The sequence below is a fragment of the Sus scrofa genome, chromosome 1 (assembly GCF_000003025.6).
Source record: "Sus scrofa isolate TJ Tabasco breed Duroc chromosome 1, Sscrofa11.1, whole genome shotgun sequence".
Lineage (NCBI taxonomy): Eukaryota > Metazoa > Chordata > Mammalia > Artiodactyla > Suidae > Sus > Sus scrofa.
Window position 1 is genome coordinate 72,471,782 of NC_010443.5, and position 20,132 is coordinate 72,491,913.

Consider the following 20,132-nt stretch of genomic DNA (forward strand, 5'->3'; position numbering starts at 1 on the left):
CTTGAATTGGAGTCTTGTGAGGTATCACCACTTTCACATTTATAATGAAACTCTGGCTTAGAGAGAAAAGTGATCTGACATGCCACACAACCAACAGGGGATAAGCAAAGTAAAAATCAGGTCCAATGCTCCATCTCAGATCAACAGATTTTCAGTCCAATACTTACACTGCTAGATGCAACTGAGAAAAACAAAGCAATGCAATCACAACTCAACTGCCTCTATCATACAAGTCTCGAAGAACCACTGTGTTTCTTTTACATCACCTGGCAAACAAAAGTATTTTCAAAATATTATGACTTACTATAAAAATCACCTTTAGCTAATCACTATTTCCTTTTAAAAACTAGTTTTAAGTTTAAAATTTACTTAGCTCAAAAGGATTAACCATACTTAGAAACAAAGCAAAGTTTCAACATATTTAGGAGTCAAAACTTGCATATGGAATTCATTTGATGCCATCTTTTGTTTTCTAGCAAACCCCAAAAACCAAAGCAGAAAACTAAGTCATGTTGGAATATTTTTTAAAGATTTCCTCAAATCCCTAGCTTATAAGAAAAAAGGCCTGACATTTAATAGAAAATAGACTGCAGATATAGTGACGAGTGCCTCCTAAATAATAAAAATGCTACTTTCTTTTCTTTTTTTGTGGTCATTAACTCTATTTTACAGAGAGGGTAAAAACTTTTATATCTAAAATGAAAACCCATAAAAAATACTGAAAGGCACAGTATGTCTTAAATGAGTTTTCTTGGTTTCAAAAGCTTTTCTTATTCCTCTTTCACAGAGACCTGAAAAATTAAAATTAGCATTTGAAAGTATTCAAAAGTTGTTTAAATCATGTACTTGTTAGGCTGTACAGGTGCAGTACTGAATGAAATAAATTTATCATCTGTTTTGTCTCAATTCTGACCAATTTACAATTATACTAACCGAGAGGAGAAAAATCTTTGTTCTCACAAATTAATAAGACTTTCTTTTGGATGGAAAAATTCTTAAACATAAAATCCACTTTCATAATTAAAATTTTAAAAGGCACTTCCCCTATTTATAATAATATTAAACTATTTATAAAAAACTATTAATATTATTTCCTTGTATTAGAAAGGGTTAAAATAAAGGAGTCATTCAGTCAATACTTACTTTGTCCACTCTATGCCTAAGACTATACTAGGTGCCGGGATACAGAAAATGCAAGATATACTCTAACCAAGAGAAATTTATATTCTAGCAGAATACATAAACTACATAAACTATACCAGAATGTGAAACATGAGAGTAAAAATGCATATGAATGGACAAGGAATCATGGCAGCATGAAAACATAAACAGTCCTGCCTCCACCTGGCTGTAAGCTTCATGAAAACAGAATCCACGTTTGGTCTATCACTGCTGTACGATCACTAGCTCCTAGCACAGTGCCAGACAGGCACATGTTAGATGTTCAATAAATATTTCGTTAGCTAAAAAAAAAAAGGAAGAAAGAAAGAGGGAAAGATTAACTTAGAGGGTAATAACAGAGATGAGCGTTGAAACATAAGTAAGAGTTAAAGAGACAAAAAAGGAGGAAAAGGTTATTCTAGGCAGAAGGAACAGAATGAACGACCACAACTACCTTTCTGTAGGTAACACAAATTTTCTTAATGTAGGTGACATTCAATATTTTGCCCCAAACCATATTTTCTACCAAAATCTTCACCCAGCTAAAGATTTCCTAAATGAACATTTCAATTTTAAAAGGTAGAAAATATACTATCAAGGTCTTCACAGGACACATGTAGGATTTTGACTGTGTGAACTCAATCATCACCAGTACAAATAAAACAAAACATAACAGTTACAAAAATAATTTACAGGTATAAATGAAAATGGAATAGTCTATTTGAACTACATACTTTTTAAAGTTGGATTTAATGAAACAATTTGAAAAGTAATTTAATAAAATTAATAGGAAAAAAGGATTTTTACACCAAAGAGTTGCAATGAAGGCAGTTATTAGACTAAATTTGATACATTTAAGCTATACCAAGTTCTGAATGTGTGACATTGTGAGTCATACTTTATTAGACCTATGATAAATACAAGCTGTTGGTTTAATCAACCTTCTATAGACAGGTTGGCAAATGTTTTCTAAAAGGGTCAGAGATCAATATTTTAAGCTGTGGACTCCATGCTCTCTTTCACAACCATTTAACTCAGCTATTACAGCATGAAAGTAGCCATCGGTAATACATAAATGAATGACTGTGGCAGGGTTCTAATAAATCTTTAACTACAAAACAAAATAAATAAATAAATAAATAAATAAATAAAATTTAGGAGTTCCCGTCGTGGCTCAGCGGAAATGAATCTGAGTAGCACCCATGAGGACACAGGTTTGATCACTGGCCTCGCTCAGTGGGTTAAGGATCCAGCGTTGCTGCGACCTGTGGTGTAGGTTGCAGATGCAGCTCGGATCCCATACTGCTGTGGCTGGATGTAGGATGGCAGCTGAAGCTCTGATTCAACCCCTAGCCTGGGAACTTCCAGGTGCGGCCCTAAAAATCCAATAAATAAATAAATAAATAAACAAAAACAGGTGGCTGGCCCATGACCATAGTTTGCCAACTCTTGTTCTAGAGTTTCACTTTAACTTCTCAATATTCTTTTTATCGAGATAGCTTTACTTCCTTTCAGATACTTTCACATAAACTGTATTAGTGTTTTATTAAAGCTTCTAAAGAAATCTATAAGAAAACACAGCAGATATTCTCTTGTTTTGCAGGTATTAACACTGAAGCTAAAAGGGACTGAGTTGCCCTAAGAAGCTATGAAAAGAGCAAAGACTAAAAACCAGGCCTTTGCTGTTTTCACAACTCTTAACCATCACCCTCCCTATCTAATCTTCCAATGTCCCAACTGAAACAATGCAATCATTTATAGAATCTTCTGCTGTATCCCTGAGCTCTCTATAGCTGACTCACTACACTCAGAAGAGATTTCAAGAACACCTACTTAAAAGTCCATTTAATTATTAACTTAAATTATGAAGCTAAATTATTTTCAGATCCCTTCTCTCTTTAAAGGAATCCTATCTTCTTCAAAGCTATCTTTCTTGTTCACAAGCCTAAAATGTCACTTCACTTACAAACTGCCAGCAAGGAAAAGGAAAAGGTACATCTTCTTAAAGGTTTGTAAACTCTTTTAATCACTTAATGAGAATCTGTGTACTCAGTAACATAAATGAGACAAAAGGTCTGGTGTCTTCCTTTGCAAAGCTTGCAATCTAGTTGAGAAATAAAAGCGGTACAAATATGAAACTAAGGAGCAACTCCATGTAACTCAGATGAAATCTAAGAAACTTAAAAGAAATAAAAAATTTTAATTTGTAGGACACATTGTCATAAAATATGTACCTTATGTACTAATGAAGTCAAATATAATGCCCTATAGTTTGCATAATGAAAGTTTAATAAATACCAAATGATTACAAATACCTCTTTGATGTAGTAATAATATATTCCAAAAGATAAAACTGTATCACATTTTTTAAAAGTTACGGCTTTTTTTAAAGAGGGAAGAGGGGTTTTCTCTTTTATTCAAGCTGCTGCCATGAAAGAACAAATTATATCATACTAGCTTCTGGTCCAAAAACAGCTAACAAAAATGGACAAAATATAGGCAGTCCTTGCTTTGCATAGTAGTGCAGGACTGGAAAAGTGACCATGTAAGACGAAGTCATGCAAAGTGATCTCAGTAGTTAATGCAGAAAAGGATGACTGTGCTGTGATCTTTTAAAAAAATTGTCAAAACATTAAAAACTCTCTCTAATGTTTATGAATGAATAGGAAAATAAAGAAAAATAATATTTATTCAGTACATTGTATTTAATAGTACACTAAAACATTAGAAACATGGAGCATTAAAATGTTTTATTTGTTGAAATAATAAGCATAGTTTGAATTGTGCTTGCTTTCTTGACATTTATCTTACAAGCAAGCATCTTTTCTAAACCTTGGCAAATCGTCATACTCCTTTCTAAGTTTGGATCAACTTCCAACATGTTGTTTATACTTCAAATGTCATGAAATAGTTCTGTTCCTTTAATGCAATATTTTCTGCTAGCATTACTCCCTCTGAGATAACTTCATCCTTTTCATCACAACCACCTTCCTCATTTGTGTGGAAGAGTTTGCCCTAAGTTCCCATAGCTACAAATCTAAAGTCTTTCAAAAGGTGGTACTGTCAAGATTTCCAGAGTTGGCTATGTCTTCTATAATTCCATTATATTCTATTCAAATTTCACTTCCAGCATTATCACTTTTTGTTTCTTTGCTACACTTTCATCTTTCTTGGCCAATTCCCTTTCAATTACCCAATTTTACAAATGTTACATGGGCTTATCAATGGCTATAAGGAGGCAACACAACTGCATGCTTTGCTGTCTGTGAAGGAAGTAAATAACAGCTGCATAATGACAATTCACTCATTGACAGACACTGAAAGAAGTAATGTCACTGATCATGATACATATCTGCTGTTACATAATGACTGGACTGAGGAGCTAACAATAAAATTTGTACTTTATGTAATTATTCACAGTTAATATAGCGTGGCAAATGAAATTTTAGCTACACTGTTGGGGAACTGGCATTATGCAACTAAGTATGTTAAGTGAAATTCATACATATTTGACCCAGGCAGTGAGGACTGCCTGGACACAGGAATGTTTGAAGGTGCTGGAGGGCAATCAATGTGGGCAAGATTAAGGAGCTACGATGAGATGGAGATTAAGATTAAGCTCTAAGAGATGGAGAATACAGACGTAGGCTGCAGATTCCCCTCGGCTTCTTCCTTGAATGTATTTTCTAACTCTCATCCAGGAAAGAGTGAATCTGAGCACAGAGCAAGGCTCACAATTCTGAGAAAACAGACTGGAGTTGTATCCCACCCAGGCAGAGGTATTTTGATTCACACAGAGGGTATTCAGTTGCAATTCCAGAAGGACAATGACTAGGAGTGAGGGCACTTTTTCCAGAAGCTAAATACAGAATGTTTATACTATCCTATGTGATGAGCAAAGAATCTGGTCTAATGCTAGGGAATCCAGGAAGAGAGGGATGCTGGAAGGGTACAATATAAGGGCTGACCAGAGGTAGCTGCTCTGTGAAATTCTGTGCATAGAGGCTGAAATTTAAACTTGCACCACCAATTCTAAGATGTACACATTCACAGGATTATAGCTACTTCATACTTCATAAAGCGGCACTATGAAATTAAACACTGCTATATTTACCATTTTGTAAACCCATCCAGAGTTGCTTGTGATCTTTTTTCTGCATTTCATTGATTACTTGACTTTTGTGCTTTAAAGCATCAGCTTCTTTCACACAAGACATGAAATGAGCTTCAATTACATCCTTTGATGGACAGTGCAGAAGGTCCTTTTCTGGAAAACTCTATCAAAGAGAAAAAAAAACACACATGAAACAGGTACCTAGGTTACAAAATTAGCTTCTTAAAGAACTGTTATCTTCCTCACTTTTGCAATATTTTAAGTAAACCACATCTTACCTTCATAATAATGAGATTTCAGTGTAACTCCCAATACTTTAAAAAATTAACTTAAAAATCTTTAGCTATCTGGCATATTTTGTACTTTATCCAGATCTTTATGTGATATGGTATGTGTTTACACAAGATGAAAAAAGAGAAATTAAAGGATGGCTTTCAACTGACCATACCTAGTATTGGCAAGAATGTAGATGGAAAGATAAAATGGTGCAACCACTGTGGCAAACAGTTTGGTAGTTTAAAAGAGCAAATGAAACCTACCATCTGATCCTGTCATTCTACAACTAGATATTTACTTAAAAGAAATAAAAGCATATGTCCACACATGAATGTTCATGGCAGCTTTATTTGTAGCAGTAAAAACACAGGAAACAATCTAAATGTCAAAAGGTAAACATAAATAAATTGCGGTATAAACTCATCAAAGTGTACACTTTTAACATGTATAATTTGCTATAGGTCAATTACAGCATAAAAAAGCTGTTAAAATGCAAGGTCAAATAGCTATATTTACATCCTATACTGCCACTGAATCTTTTAAGCAGTTGAGGTGATGATCATTGGACAAATAAGCAATTATGTAAATGATATAACTAATGCACTTTTCACCAAAAAAGGGGAAAAGTCAATAATAAATAGAAAACTCTAATTGAACACTTAGTATGTGACACTATACTAAAACTTTTAATATGTATCATATAACTTAATCTTCACAACTACCCTTGAGGTAAACACTGTTGTTACTGCTATTTTACAGGTTAAAAAAAAATAAATAAATAAAGCTCAGGGAATGGACAGAATTGTAAAGCTTGCAAGGATTAGTCTGACTCAAAAAAGAGTCCCAGCTCTTAACCACTATGCAATACCACTTCCTCCCTAAGACCCAAGTATGTACTTAATGATTATATTCAAACATTACCTTACAAAAAAAGACACTGTTCTATTAAGTTCTTTAATAAAAACTTAGTCACATAATAATGGTAGGAAAATAGCATTCACTTACATAGCCTTCTCATGTTATGGTATAAATGGACAACGTCCAATTATCCAAGTCATGGAAGGTTCCTGAATGACTGGGAAATTCACTGTAATGCCCTATTACCAAAGGAAAAGGCACTTGATTACCTTTGGCTATTACCTAAAGTTTATTTTTAAAATGTAAATGATCAGTCATACCTCCTTCTATTCTTGGTCTCAGTTTCTGCTGAGTAAAAGGTCAGCCACCATATAACTACCCATTGGTCACAGTTACCTAGAGCAGAAGGAAACAGCTGAGACAATCAAATTGTCTCTCTAGGTACAAAGGGATCCCAGACTCATGATGCTCTTGAACTAGAAGTCATAAAAAATTAAGATGGATACTTTCAAACAACGCACACAAAAGCAAAGAAGAGAAGAAATAAAACATTTCATAAAAATGAAAAGGCAAAAAGAGAGTATGAGGGATAGCAACAAAGGTGAGATGACAAGGCAGCAGAGAAAACAGCCCCTGCCTTAATCAGCTTTATAATTGCAGACTTTGCTTTGATTCAGCTAGACTGAGGGGATCTGTGCTGGCTTTCTGACCAGAACAAAGAATTAAGTGTGTATCATGTCAATTCTATTAGTCAAATGGATTAGTATTATGACAGCTATTTTTATTTAAGAAATTTCCACTTTGTTATATTTGATCTATAAAATCAGAAGGGCTTTTTCTGATATTGTACAGTTCTCTATGCTAATTACCCACTTTGGCTAAGAAAGTGGTAGAAAATATAAAAGGTCATATTCCAAAGAAAACAATATTTTTACGTAGTTTGATTTATGACCTATTTAAGTTTAAGTACTATTAGAATTTCTTAAAATTTCATACAAGCTGATTATGAAAAAAAGGAGTTAGGATTCTAGGTTGGAGAAATCGGGGGGGAAAAAACCCCACTATTTTTTCATGTTTCTTCAGCACAGGCTGCTAATTCCTTCAATGGCTCTTAGAACCAGAGAAAGTACTGAGGTTTTGCTTTCCCCAGATTTCCATTGCTATGTGGGTTTCTTAACCAATGTTGACACCTATAATTGACAGCTGACAATCGCAAATGATCAGTCTTTATAGCAAATGAGGGTGTCCATCAGGAGAGTGCATATCTGTACACCTACTTCTACAGAGAATGTCCTATTCTTCCAGGAGGTGATTTCTTCAATGAAGTAAACTCAGGGGAAACATGAGAGCAGTAACAGAAAAAAGGAGCTAACTGCTTAAGCAGACACAGTAGCTGAATTAACTGTGGCAACGAATAAAGTGACAGATGCCAAAGGCCCCTCAGTTCCTACTCATGAAATGCTTTTCTTTCCAGACTAGCTTGGGCTGGGGTGGGATATCCTTTTTTGTTGTTGTTTTTTAAAGCTTCACAACAAAATTGCAAGCAGAGTCTTGATTTGTTACATTATATTTCTAATCTCTTCTAACATAATTAGCAGTTGTGTATACGTGCTTATCTTTTCAGTCCCAAGTTCTTGCATATAAAGGCAGTGACTTTAATACCACATTTACTTATTTTCATTCATCTTCCAAGTCAGAAACCTGATAAACTAAATCTGATTTCACCTTTTTTCCCTGAAAGATTACATTTACTTAGATATTATTACTCCTGTCCTTTAATTAAAATATTAATCCAAGATCTGGAATATGTCCAGACACATTAGAGATAACCAAATAACACTAAACAAAACACTAAACTAAAATTACTTATAAAGTAAGATGGGGGGAGCCTTTTCAGTTTATTAATAATAACATAATAAACTCTATTATGACAAAAAAGGAAAACGAAAAAATTTTCCATGTACTTCTGACTCCTCCTACCCATCTCCCACATCCAATCAAGTTCTACTGAATCTACATCCTAAATAGATTTGAATCCGTTCTCTTTCAACAGTCCCAACTTCACTTTCCTAGTACAAATTAACAACTATCTGACATTTCTGAAAAACTTCATAACTGGGTCCCATGTCCACAATCTTACCCCCTTTAATTCATTTCCCATATTTGGAGTAACAGTGATCTTTCTAAAATGCATATCTGATCTTCTCGCTCTGCTGCTCTGCTCTACTTTTAGGATAAAGTCAAACTACATCTAACATCTTCAATATTCTAAATGATTTCTGTCTTTGCTAACCTCTTCAGTACAATCTCTTACTCTGATTTCACACACTCCATTCTCTTTCCCTTCTCCCCCATATACATTCTCTGCTCCAACGATCTTGAATATCTGTCACCTGCTCTTCCTTTCAGCCATACTCTCATTTCTCTTCCTTTACACAAACTATACCTTCTGCCTGGAACACTCTCCTTGCCTATCTCTCGACCACCTATATGCTACCCCCACCCCCCAAATTCTCCTCAAAATTTAGGTACAGTTTTGATATCACTTCCTCCAGGAAATTTTCCTTACTCCCCAAGTCTAGCTTATGTTCACAAAGTCCTTATACTTGACTCTATAATATCATTTATATTATGTCACAGTCTTCTTAAAGCTCCCAGACAGACCATGACTGTTCTCACCTCTATGTCCTCTCAATGAGCTTTTAAAAATGAATCAACTTGAGATATGACTCACATATAGTAAAATACAGAAATTTTACATATATTGTTAGATGAATTTTGATAATGAATAATGTCAGCCCAAACCAAGTACAGAGTATTACTATCACTTTCCAAAAAATTCCATGGTGCCCTCTGCAATCAGTTCTTCCACTTTTAGCCTCAGCTAATCACTGATCTAATCTGTATCACCAGAGATTAATTCGGCCTGCAGTATAATCACATTTCAATAGAATCATCCAATACGCAGTATTTGTGTACTCTAGCCTCTTTCACTTAACATGTTTTTGAGATTCGTTTTTGTTACTGCACATATATCAGTAGTTAGTTCCTTTTTATCAAGGAGCAGTGTACAACTGAATGGATATACCACCATCTGTTAATCCAAAAGCCTGTTAGCAGGAGTTCCCAATGTGGCAGAGTGTGTTAAAAACCAGATAGAAGTGGCTAGAATTTCTATGGAGGCGCAGATTCAATTCCCAGCCCAGTGTAGTGGGTTAAAAGATCTCATGTTGCTGCAGTTGTGCAGTTGCACAGGTGCAGTGTAGGTCACGACTATGGTTCCAATTCTATCCCTGGCCTCGGAACTTCAATATGCTGCAGGTGTGGTCATTTAAAAAAAAAAAAAAAACTGTTAGTAAACATTAACATTATATGTAGATTTGGCTATTATTAAATTATTAAAAAAGATGCTACAAACATTAGTGTAGAAGTCTTCTAAGAACATGTTTTCATCTTCCTTGGGAATATACTTTGAAACAGAAATCCTGTCATACAGTAAGTTTATATCTACCTTTATATATACTTTAAAGACTGCCAGACTGTCCTCCAGCAGTGTTAAGAAAGTTCTGGTTCCTTTGTGTCCTCAAACTTGGTTCTGTCAGTATTTTCAATTTTAGCCATTCTAGTGAGTGTGAAGCAGTATCTCATTTTGGCTTTTAATACATATTTCCTTGATGACTAACAACGGTGAGTACCTTTTCAGGTGCTAAATGGATATTCCCACATGAACATACATACACGCAATATACATATATTAATATATGTTCATGTATATACATATGAACTGTCTCTTCAGGTCTTTTGGATTTGTTCCAAAGTGAATGATACATTAGGGAACAATTTGAGCAATTAAGTATCATCCACAAGAAATGGATGAACACAAAAAATGCACCCAACTAAACCAAAACACACTAGAATACAAAAAATACACCTCAGAAATGGATCCACTACTTCAATTCACACTATAAGCTACACTCATCCACATCCCATGTTACAATTTTGTCTGATTTCAAATTACCTTCCTTCCACCACTTCACAATAACTACTGGGCTGCAAACCCTTTCAGTGCTCATTTCTACAAGCAAATTTTCAGTCTTTTTCAACAAAAACTGCCATATTTATTATGGTATTCATGTATCTCATTTAACATACATAAAACTGCTTTTATTAGGTTCCTTTCTTTTTCATTTTTCACTAATGAAGTTGTTGGGTTTCCTGACTTTTAATAGCACAGTGCTTTTTTGGAATATGTACTTTGCATTAGAGCAAAACTACCTGTAGAAGTGGTGGAAGCAGAACTTCTTGCTTTTTTCCAAATATGAAGGAAAAACATTCAATAAACCACCACTTAGCATGATTTTAGCTATCAGTTTTTCATATTTAGTCTCTGTCAAATTGAGATAATTTCCTTCTATTCCTAGGCTTACTAAGAGTTTTGATGAAAAAAAGTCATCAAAATTTGTCAAAAACTTTCTTTTTCTTTTGTCTTTTGTCCTTTTAGGGCCACACTAGCTGCATATGGAGGTTCCCAGGCTAGGGGTCTAATTGGAACTGTTGCTGCCAGCCTACACCAGAGCCGCAGCAACGCCAGATCCGAGCCGTGTCTGCGACCTACACCAAGCTCACAGCAACACCAGATTCTTTTTTTTTTTTTTTGTCTTTTTGTTTTTTGTTGTTGTTGCTATTTCTTGGGCCGCTCCGGCGGCATATGGAGGTTCCCAGGCCAGGGGTTGAATCGGAGCTGTAGCCACCAGCCTACGCCAGAGCCACAGCAACGCGGGATCCGAGCCGCGTCTGCAACCTACACCACAGCTCACGGCAACGCCGGATCCTTAACCCACTGAGCAAGGGCAGAGACCGAACCCGCAACCTCATGGTTCCTAGTCGGATTCGTTAACCACTGCGCCACGACGGGAACTCCCGCAACACCAGATTCTTAACCCACTGAGCGAGGCCAGGGATCAAACCCGCAACCTCATGGTTCCTAGTTGGATTCATTTCCACTGCACCATGACTGGAACTCCTGTCAAAAACATTTTTGCATCTATTCATCAAATCATGACTTTCCTAGTTTTTCTGCTAATGTGCTGAATTACATCGACATCTGAAAAGTTGAGTCATCCTTGTATTTCTGGGACAATCTCAACATGGTCATGGTGTAGTGTCCTTTTGACATGTTGCTGGATTTGATTTGATTGTATTTTCTTGAGAGTATTTGCATCTAAGTTCATGAGAAACACTAATCTGCAATTTCTTTTTCTTTTTCCTTTTTTTATTTTTTCCACACCCACAGCATGTGGAAGTTCTTGGGCCAGGGATCAAACTCACGCCACAGCAGTGACTCAAGCCATGGTAGTGACAATGCTGGATTCTTAACCCACTGAGACACCAGGGAACTCCCTCTTTAATATCTTCAGTAAGTTTTGGAATCAGTTATTCTGGCCTGTAAAAAAACTGGGAAAATATTCCCTTTCTTTCTATTTTCTGGAAAAGTCTAAAGATTGATATTATTTATCCCTTAAATATTTGACAGAATTCACCAGTGAAACTAGGCAAGGACTTTTACTTTGTGAGCATTTTTAAAAATTACAAATCTAACTTCTTTATAAACTAAGAGGCTATTCATATATCTGCTACTTCTTTATATTGAATTTGTCCATTTGTCAAACTTGCTGGCATGAAGTTATTTGTATTATTTCCTACTCCTATTAACAGTTACACAATCTGTAAAACTATACCATTTTTCATTCCTGATACCAGAAATTGTTTTCCTACTACACAAAGTTTTTAATTCCTTCTAGGCACTGCTTTAAATGACTCCCACAAACTTTAATATGTTTTGTTTCCATTACCATTCAGTTTGAAATATTTTAAAATTTCCCTTATGACTGCTCCTTTGACCCCTAGCTAATTTAGGGGATTTAGTAGCTTTATCTTTTAGACAAGTGGGACTTTTTTTTTTTTGGTCTTTTTAGGGCTGCACCTGTGGCATATGGAAGTTCACAGGCTAGGGGTTGAATGGGAGCTGCAGCTGCCAGCCTAGGACAGAGCCACAGCAAAGGAGGATCTAAGCCATGTCTACGACCTATGCCACAGCTCATGGCAATGCCTGATCCTTAACCCACTGAGCGAGGCCAGGGATTGAACTGACATCCTCATGGATACCAGATGAGTTCTTTACCACTGAGCCATGACGGGAACTCTGTGGCATTTTTACTTACAGACACTATTAATCCTTGCTTAAAATTATATTATTCTTGCTTTAAACTGTCATTTTATAATCTTTTATATTCATCATTTATTTACTATTTCTAGTGCTCTTCATTCCTGCCTGTAGCTTCTTTCACTGCTTTAAGATGCCATTCCATTGTCTTTTGATTTCCACTATCTGATGAGAAGCCAGTGATCATCATTCACTGTACTGTTCTCTCTTTTTAATGGCTGCAACCCACATACAGAAGTTCCTGGGCCAGGGATTGAGTTCAAGCTGCGGCTGCCATCTCAGCCACAGTTGCGGCATCAAGCTGGAGATGGACCAGTACCCCCATATCGCGACCTGAGCCGCTGCAGTAGGATTCTTAACCCACTGTGCCATAGCAGGAACTCCTGTACTGTTCTTTTATGTGTCATTTTCCATTGGCCACTTTTAAGATTTTCTGTTTATAACTGGTTTTCAGTAATGTGATTCTGACGTGCCTGGGTATAGTTTTCTATATATTTACTCGTTTCGGATCTGCTGAGCTTCTCTGACATACAGATTGTGCTTTCTTCTCCAAATTTGGAAAATTATTAACTATTTTTTATACTTAAGATATAATTCATATACAAGTCACTTAAAATTGGCCATTTTTAAGACTACAACTCAGTAGTTTTTAGTATGCAATCTGTCCTCCATATCTTCAGGTTCTGCATTTGTGAATTCAACCAACTGTAAATCAAAGTGCAGATGGTTTTATTTGTGGATATGGAGCGCTGACTGTACTATACCATTTTATATAAAGGACTTAAGCATTTGGCAGATTTTTGTATTGGGGGTGTCATGAAACTAAACCTTGCAGATACTGAGGGAAAACTATATTCACAAATTGTAGAACCATTACATAATACTGGTTATGTAAGTTATATATTATTTTCATCACCCAGTAACATAATACTTTCATCACACAGAAAGAAATCTCATATCTATAAGCAGTCACTCCCCATTCTGCCCTCCCTCCAACACTTGAAAACCACTACTTTTTACTTTCTGTCTCTGTAGTAATTTGCCTATTCTGGACGTTTCACATAAATGAATTATATAATATGCAGCCTTTTGTGTCTGCCTCCTTTTGCTCAGTATGACTGTTCAAGGTTCTTCTGTGCTGTGGCATGTATCAGTACTCCATTCCTTCTCATGGTCATTGTATAGATGGCTATATATTCCTTTGTATGGATAAACATTTTGTATATTCATTCATCAGTTGATAATCATCTGGATTGCTTCCACTTTTTGCTCTTATGACTAAAGCTGCTATAAACATACATGTACAAGTTGATGTGTGGACATATTTTGAACTCCCCCGGGGAATATAACCATGAATGGAGTTGATGGGTCTTACTCCAAGTCTATATTTAATCATTTGAGGAACTGCTAAATTGTTTTCCAAAGCAGGTGCATTGTTTTACACTCCCAATAGTAACATGTAACATGAAAAGTACCAATTGGTCCACTCTCTCCAACACTTTTTATTGTCCAACATTTTGATTATATAGCTATCTTAGTAGGCATGAAGACGTAACTCACTGAGGCCTTTGTAGTTCCCTATTAATTATACCGAGTTTCTTTATAATTTTTTAAAATTTTTATACAATTTTTAAAAGTTACTTTCCATTTAGAGTTGCTACAAAAGATTGGCTATACTCTCCATATTGTATAATGCATCCTTGGACCTATCTTGCACCCATTAGTTTGTACCTCCCAATTCCCCACCCTATACTGTCCCTCTCCTGACCGGTAACTACTGGTTTATTCTCTGTGAGTGATTGATTTATGTTAGTCATTAGTCTGCTGTATTTTTCAGATTCCACACAGAAATGATTATCATACAACAGTATTTATCTTTCTCTGTCTGACTTACTTCACTTAGCATAATGCCCTCTAAGCATCTATATCACTGTAAGTGGCAAAATTTCATTCTTTTTTATGGCTGAGTATTCCATTGTGTGTGCATGTGTGCATGCCTGTGCAAGCGCACACGCGCACACACACACACACACAACATATATACCACATCTTCTTTCCCCATTTATCTGCTGATGGACACTTAGGTTGTTTCCATGTGTTGGTAACTGTAAGTAATTATGCTGAGTTTCTTTCCATGTGTTTACTAGCCATTTATGAATTTTCTTTGGAGAAATGTCCATTCAAATTCTTTGCCCATTTTTAATTGGGTTATTTACCTTTTTATTACCAAATTCTAAGAGTTCCTCATATATTTGGATGATAGACCATATTCAGTATATAATTTTGCAAATACATCCACCTATTCGGTTGTCTTCTCAATTCCTTTGAAACACAAAAGTATTTCATTCTGATGAAGTCCAATTTATCTACTTAAGTGTCATACTTAGAAAATCATTGCTTAATCCAAGGTCATAAAATTTACTCTTATGAGTTTCATACTTTTAGCTCTTACATTTAGGCCTCTGACCTACTCCTACTTATTTTTTTTATTGGGTTCAATTTCATTCGTTTGCATCTGGATATCTGGTTGTCCCAGCACTATCTCATGGACAAGTATTCTTCCCCTCACTGAATGATCTTGACACTCATAAAGAAAATCAACTATCCATAAATATATGTATTTATATCTCAACTCTTACTTCTACTCACTCCATTGATCTCTATGTTTATCCTTATGCTGGTACCAAGCAATTTTGTTTACTCTTGCTTTGAAACCAAGAAATGTGAGTCAAATCATTTCTTAAAATTTTCCTTCTGACCCACTCCCTCTTTCCTTTCGTTCTAGGACTCCAATTATATGTACGTTAGATTGCTTGATATTATCCTAGAGGTCACTGGGACTCTGTCCCACCTCCCTCCAATTTTCTTCTCTCAGTTCTTCACACTGGATAATTTCTACGACAGTGCCTTCAAGTTCACAGAACCTTTCTTAGGCCATATCCAATCCACTGTTAAGTCTATCCAGTGAGTTTTTTCATTTCAGATATTGTTCTTCTCAGTTCTACAATTTTGGTATCTTAAAGCACTGAGTTTTCGATAGTTGTTTCAATTCATTTTTTGCCAATTCCAAATGTGGGTTATCTCAAGGTAAATTTCTATTGACAGCATTTTCCCCCTTGATATTCCCTTTCCTGTTTATTTGTATGTCTAGTAACAGTTCATTGTATGCTGGACATTGTAAATATGGTGTAAGGATTCTAGACTATATTGTATTCCTTGTTGAGTTTTGTTCTGCCTAGTGCCTCTTTGATCTTAAAAAGGCTCAATTTTTAGGCTTTATTAGGGCAGATTCAGAGCAATCCTTACTCTATAATAGGAGTTTAAACTTTTTATGTAAAACACTAGACAATAAATGTATTAGATTTGTAGGCCATACAATGTCTACAACAAGCACTCAATTCTACTGCCGTAACCCAAAAGCGGTTTATAAATGAATTAGCATGGCTGGCTGCATCTATCCATTATTTATGGTCACCAGAATTTATATTCCACATAATTTTCATGTCATGAAATATTATTCTTTTGATTTTTTTTCAGCCACTAACAAGTATAAAAACCATCCTTACAGTAGGCCATATAAAAACAGTCAGTGAACCAGTCTGGACACACAGGCCACATTTTGCTAACTGTTTCCTGAGATACAATCCTTATTCCTAAAGTACAGTCTTTCAAGAAACTAAGATTAATTCCCAGTATGCAAAATATTTTTCCACTCTGGATGGGCTGAAATCCAACATCTCCAGGCATCATAGGATCTGTCCCACTTTTAACCACCCTGACATGTACTCTCTACTAGGCCTTGAGGAATGTCTCCTATGTGTGTGTAGCCCGGGCTCCAGCCAACTCACTTATACTTCTGTTCCCTCTTCTCCAATTCCCTGATTAAGAAGTTCCAGCTGCCTCAGCAGCCCAACACTCCAATCTCTTCAACCTCAGCTCAATAGAACTTCCTTGCCCTACTTGAGTGTCAAGTGCCACTCCTCATGACACAGTTAAGAAACTGTCCTGAAGCACAAAGATGGGCTGAATGTGGGGCTCACCTTATTTGTTCTCTTTCTCTCTAATGTCTAGTGCCTAAAAACAGCTCTACCATATACTGTGACGAGCTTTATAACCGCTTATGACTAGAGGGAAAATCCAATCCATTTACTCTGTCATAGCTAAAAGCAGATGTTAACCTCAATAAATATTTGATAATTTAATGACTAACAAACAGTATTTCATAAAGTTTTATGTAAGCATGATCCCTTGCCCCATGATCTCCACTGCCTGACACCTTTCCATAATCCCTTCCCCTAGAGTGTGGGTAGGACTTGCAATCTGTATTTAATCAAAAGAATATGGCAGAGGTTATGGTTACTCCTGTGATTAAGCTATGTTACATAACTGCAGTCTTGCTAACAGACCAGCTCTAGAGGCTCTTTTTGTTGACTCCATGAAGTAAGCTACTACCCTGTTAGGAAAATCCATATGGCAAAGAACTTCAAGCAGCTTTTAGGTACAGAGGACAGCCTGTAGTCAATAGTCAATAACATAGGGCCCTGAGTCCCACAATCACTAGGAAATGAACTCTGTCAGCACCCTGAGTGAGCTTGGAAACAGATTATCAAGTCTACAGGCAAGAGACTTAGCTTAGATAAAACACTGACCATAGCCTTGTGATCCAGGTAGGCCTGACACAGACACTGTGAGATAATGAATGCATGTTGTTTAAGCTGCTACATTTGTGGTGATCTGTACCACGGTGACAGATGACTTACATAATACACTATTAATAAAATACTACAAAATAGCCATTGATATTTAGAGCTGAGAAGTACAGGCAGAGACATGGGAGAGACCATGAAGTACACTCGAGAACAAGGAAAGCTACCTCAGACCTAGTGGAAGATGCAGAGACATTTTAAATTACCTTAGAGAGACACAGTGGCTCTCAGCCTAACAAGAAAGAACTTGTCCATCAGAGAAAGGGTGTGGCCAGTAGTCCTACAAGTATACAGTCAGGACCAGAAGGAGTGCATTCTCAAGCACCACAGGAAAGACAGAATGCCTTGGTCCAAAATCCTAACTTCGGTCACAATCATTCAGCAGTGTTTTGCAGAGAAATACTTACCTTAATGCTGACCCTATTGTGCCTAGCAAATGTGAGCTCTGACCCCTATGAATCACGGTTAAAATTCAAAATTAAAATTTCTGTTCTTATCAAAACCAAAATAAACCAAATGAGCACCATGTTATTAAGAGAGAAAGAAAAACAACCAAGTTATTGTTGGTTTGGTTTACTCCATTAACTTTTTTAGGATATACAAGAGAACTGGCCATTTTAAAAAGCCAGTAAATTTATCTGATGCTACTAAATTTCTAAATCATACTACTAACTTCCCTTTTTAAAAACTGAACACACTGTAAGCGACCTTTTGATTACAAAGCAGCTTTGAAAATAGCAGGCATATAAGAATAATGAAAATATCAGAGAAAAAAATCCAGAGACAGAGAAATAAAACAAAGGTAGCAAAATCTAGGTGAAATGCTGGTAAACTGACAAATCCAGGTGAAAGGTATGTGGTTATCTTAATTTTTCTAATTTAGGTTTAAATTTTTTAAAAGAAAAAATTGAGGAAAGAGAAGATAATTTTCTCAGTAGGCTAATCAAATTTAGGAATCAAAAATGTCCCTGAAGCTAATTAGAAAGCCCTAAAGAAGATACCATTTTCACTTCTGTTTTGGTAAACAGAGAAAGAAAGCAAATTTCCAGATTTTAAGGCAGTTAACACTTTACAATTACATATCTTTCTCTCTCAGAATTCAAAAAGTATAAAAATTCCTACAAAAACATTAATTTTCTGAATCATCCTTACAATGTCTTAGTTTTATTCACAATGCTAACTTTTAAATCTGCATTATTCTCTAAACTCTTATTATTCAAGAGTCTGGTGGAAACAGCACTGCATTACCTGTGAACTTATTAAAAATGCAGAGCCTCCTTGTGGGTTCAATCCCTGGCCTTGCTCAGTGGGTTAAGGATCTGGCGTTGCCATGAGCTGTGGTGTGGGTTGCAGACGTGGCTCAGATACCTCGTTGCTGTGGCTCTGGCGTAGGCTGGTGGCTACAGCTCCGATTGGACCCCTAGCCTGGGAACCTCCATATGCCCTGGAAGCGGCCCAAGAGATGGCAAAAAGACGAAAAAAAAAAAAAAAAAAAAAAAAAATTCAGAACCTCCACTCTCAACACACACCTACAAAATCAGATAAAAACCTGCACTTTAACAAGACACAGAGGTGATTTTTATGTATTCTAAATTTTGAAAAGCACTGCTCTAGACATTAAAATTCATTTACTATATTGGGAGTTCCTGTGGTGGCTCAGTGGAAACAAATCCGACTAGGAACCATGAGGTTGTAGGTTCGACCCCTGACCTTGCACAGTGGGTTAAGGATCCTGCATTGCTGTGGCTGTGGTGTAGGCTGGCAGCTGTAGCTATGATTTGACCCTAGCCTGGGAACCTCCATATGCTGTGGTGCAGCCCTAAAAAGACAAAAAAAAAAAATTCTTTTACTATAAAAATTATAAATCTAATCAAAGGACAAGCATCAAAATCAGCTAAAAGCTAGGGAAAATGTCCTTTTGAAAAAATTTTAACAGGTTTCCCCCCCAAGAATTCAGTCTAAACCACAAACTGACCAAAATGTGTGTGGTGGAGGTGGCAGGAGGTTTGTGTGTGTGTGTGTGTGTGTGGGAGTGTGTGTATGGGGTGTCCTCTTGGAGACGTTAGTGTTGCACAATTAATTAAAATCAATTAGTATCCTTGAAAGCAAATGTAAAAGAAATAGATTCCAAGTAGTCTGGGTAAAGCAGAATAGACATCATTTGACACACTCAATACAAAATCATGAAAGATAAATACTGATACATCAACTGATAGAAAGTTGTTACTCCATAAATTTAATGTTTATGAGAAATTATTTTTTAGAAAGTTAAAAAAAAAAAAACCCTCTTCATTAGTCTAAAGGCACTGCTTTTCTACCTGCAAATTTAATGCTTACAGAGTTTCATTATAATCTATTGAAAGCCATAGGCAGTACATTGGGATGTGGGCCTGTGTCAATCCATATAAGCTATTAATTAAATACCTGAGGACAACCTTTGCAGTAAACTACGTCTTACAACTTTAGATAAAAGGAACTTAGTATAGAGAAAAAAATATGGGCAATAATTTTCCTCCAACACAGGCCATGATCCTAAAGAGCAAAAGCAGTTGATAGAAACACACTGGTAGTTTAAGCAAATTTAAAACATTCTCTAAAATTCTGCTTTCTATTTAATTTCTCTAATAAATTTTCCATCTGGGAAGAAAATATATATCCTACTAAGGATTTCAAAGAGCAATTCATTAAAAAATATCAACCCACCACACATTAACACAAAAATCCTATTTTCATGAAAAATAATTTATTTTCCAGAACAACAACAAAAATTAAGAAGACTAGCACTGTTTTGCAA

The 20,132-nt window shown here is 36.0% G+C and overlaps 1 protein-coding gene across 5 annotated transcripts in view; it reads right to left on the bottom strand.

The window, feature by feature from the left end:
- ATG5 (autophagy related 5) overlaps positions 1 to 20,132 on the bottom strand; it is a 176,453-nt gene that overhangs the window by 127,832 nt on the left and 28,489 nt on the right. For all 5 annotated transcript variants that reach the window (XM_021090470.1, XM_021090498.1, XM_021090478.1 and 2 more), the window contains one exon: positions 5,276 to 5,438. In XM_021090470.1, the coding sequence (XP_020946129.1) occupies positions 5,276 to 5,438 (163 nt within the window). The remainder of the gene's footprint in view (positions 1 to 5,275; positions 5,439 to 20,132) is intronic.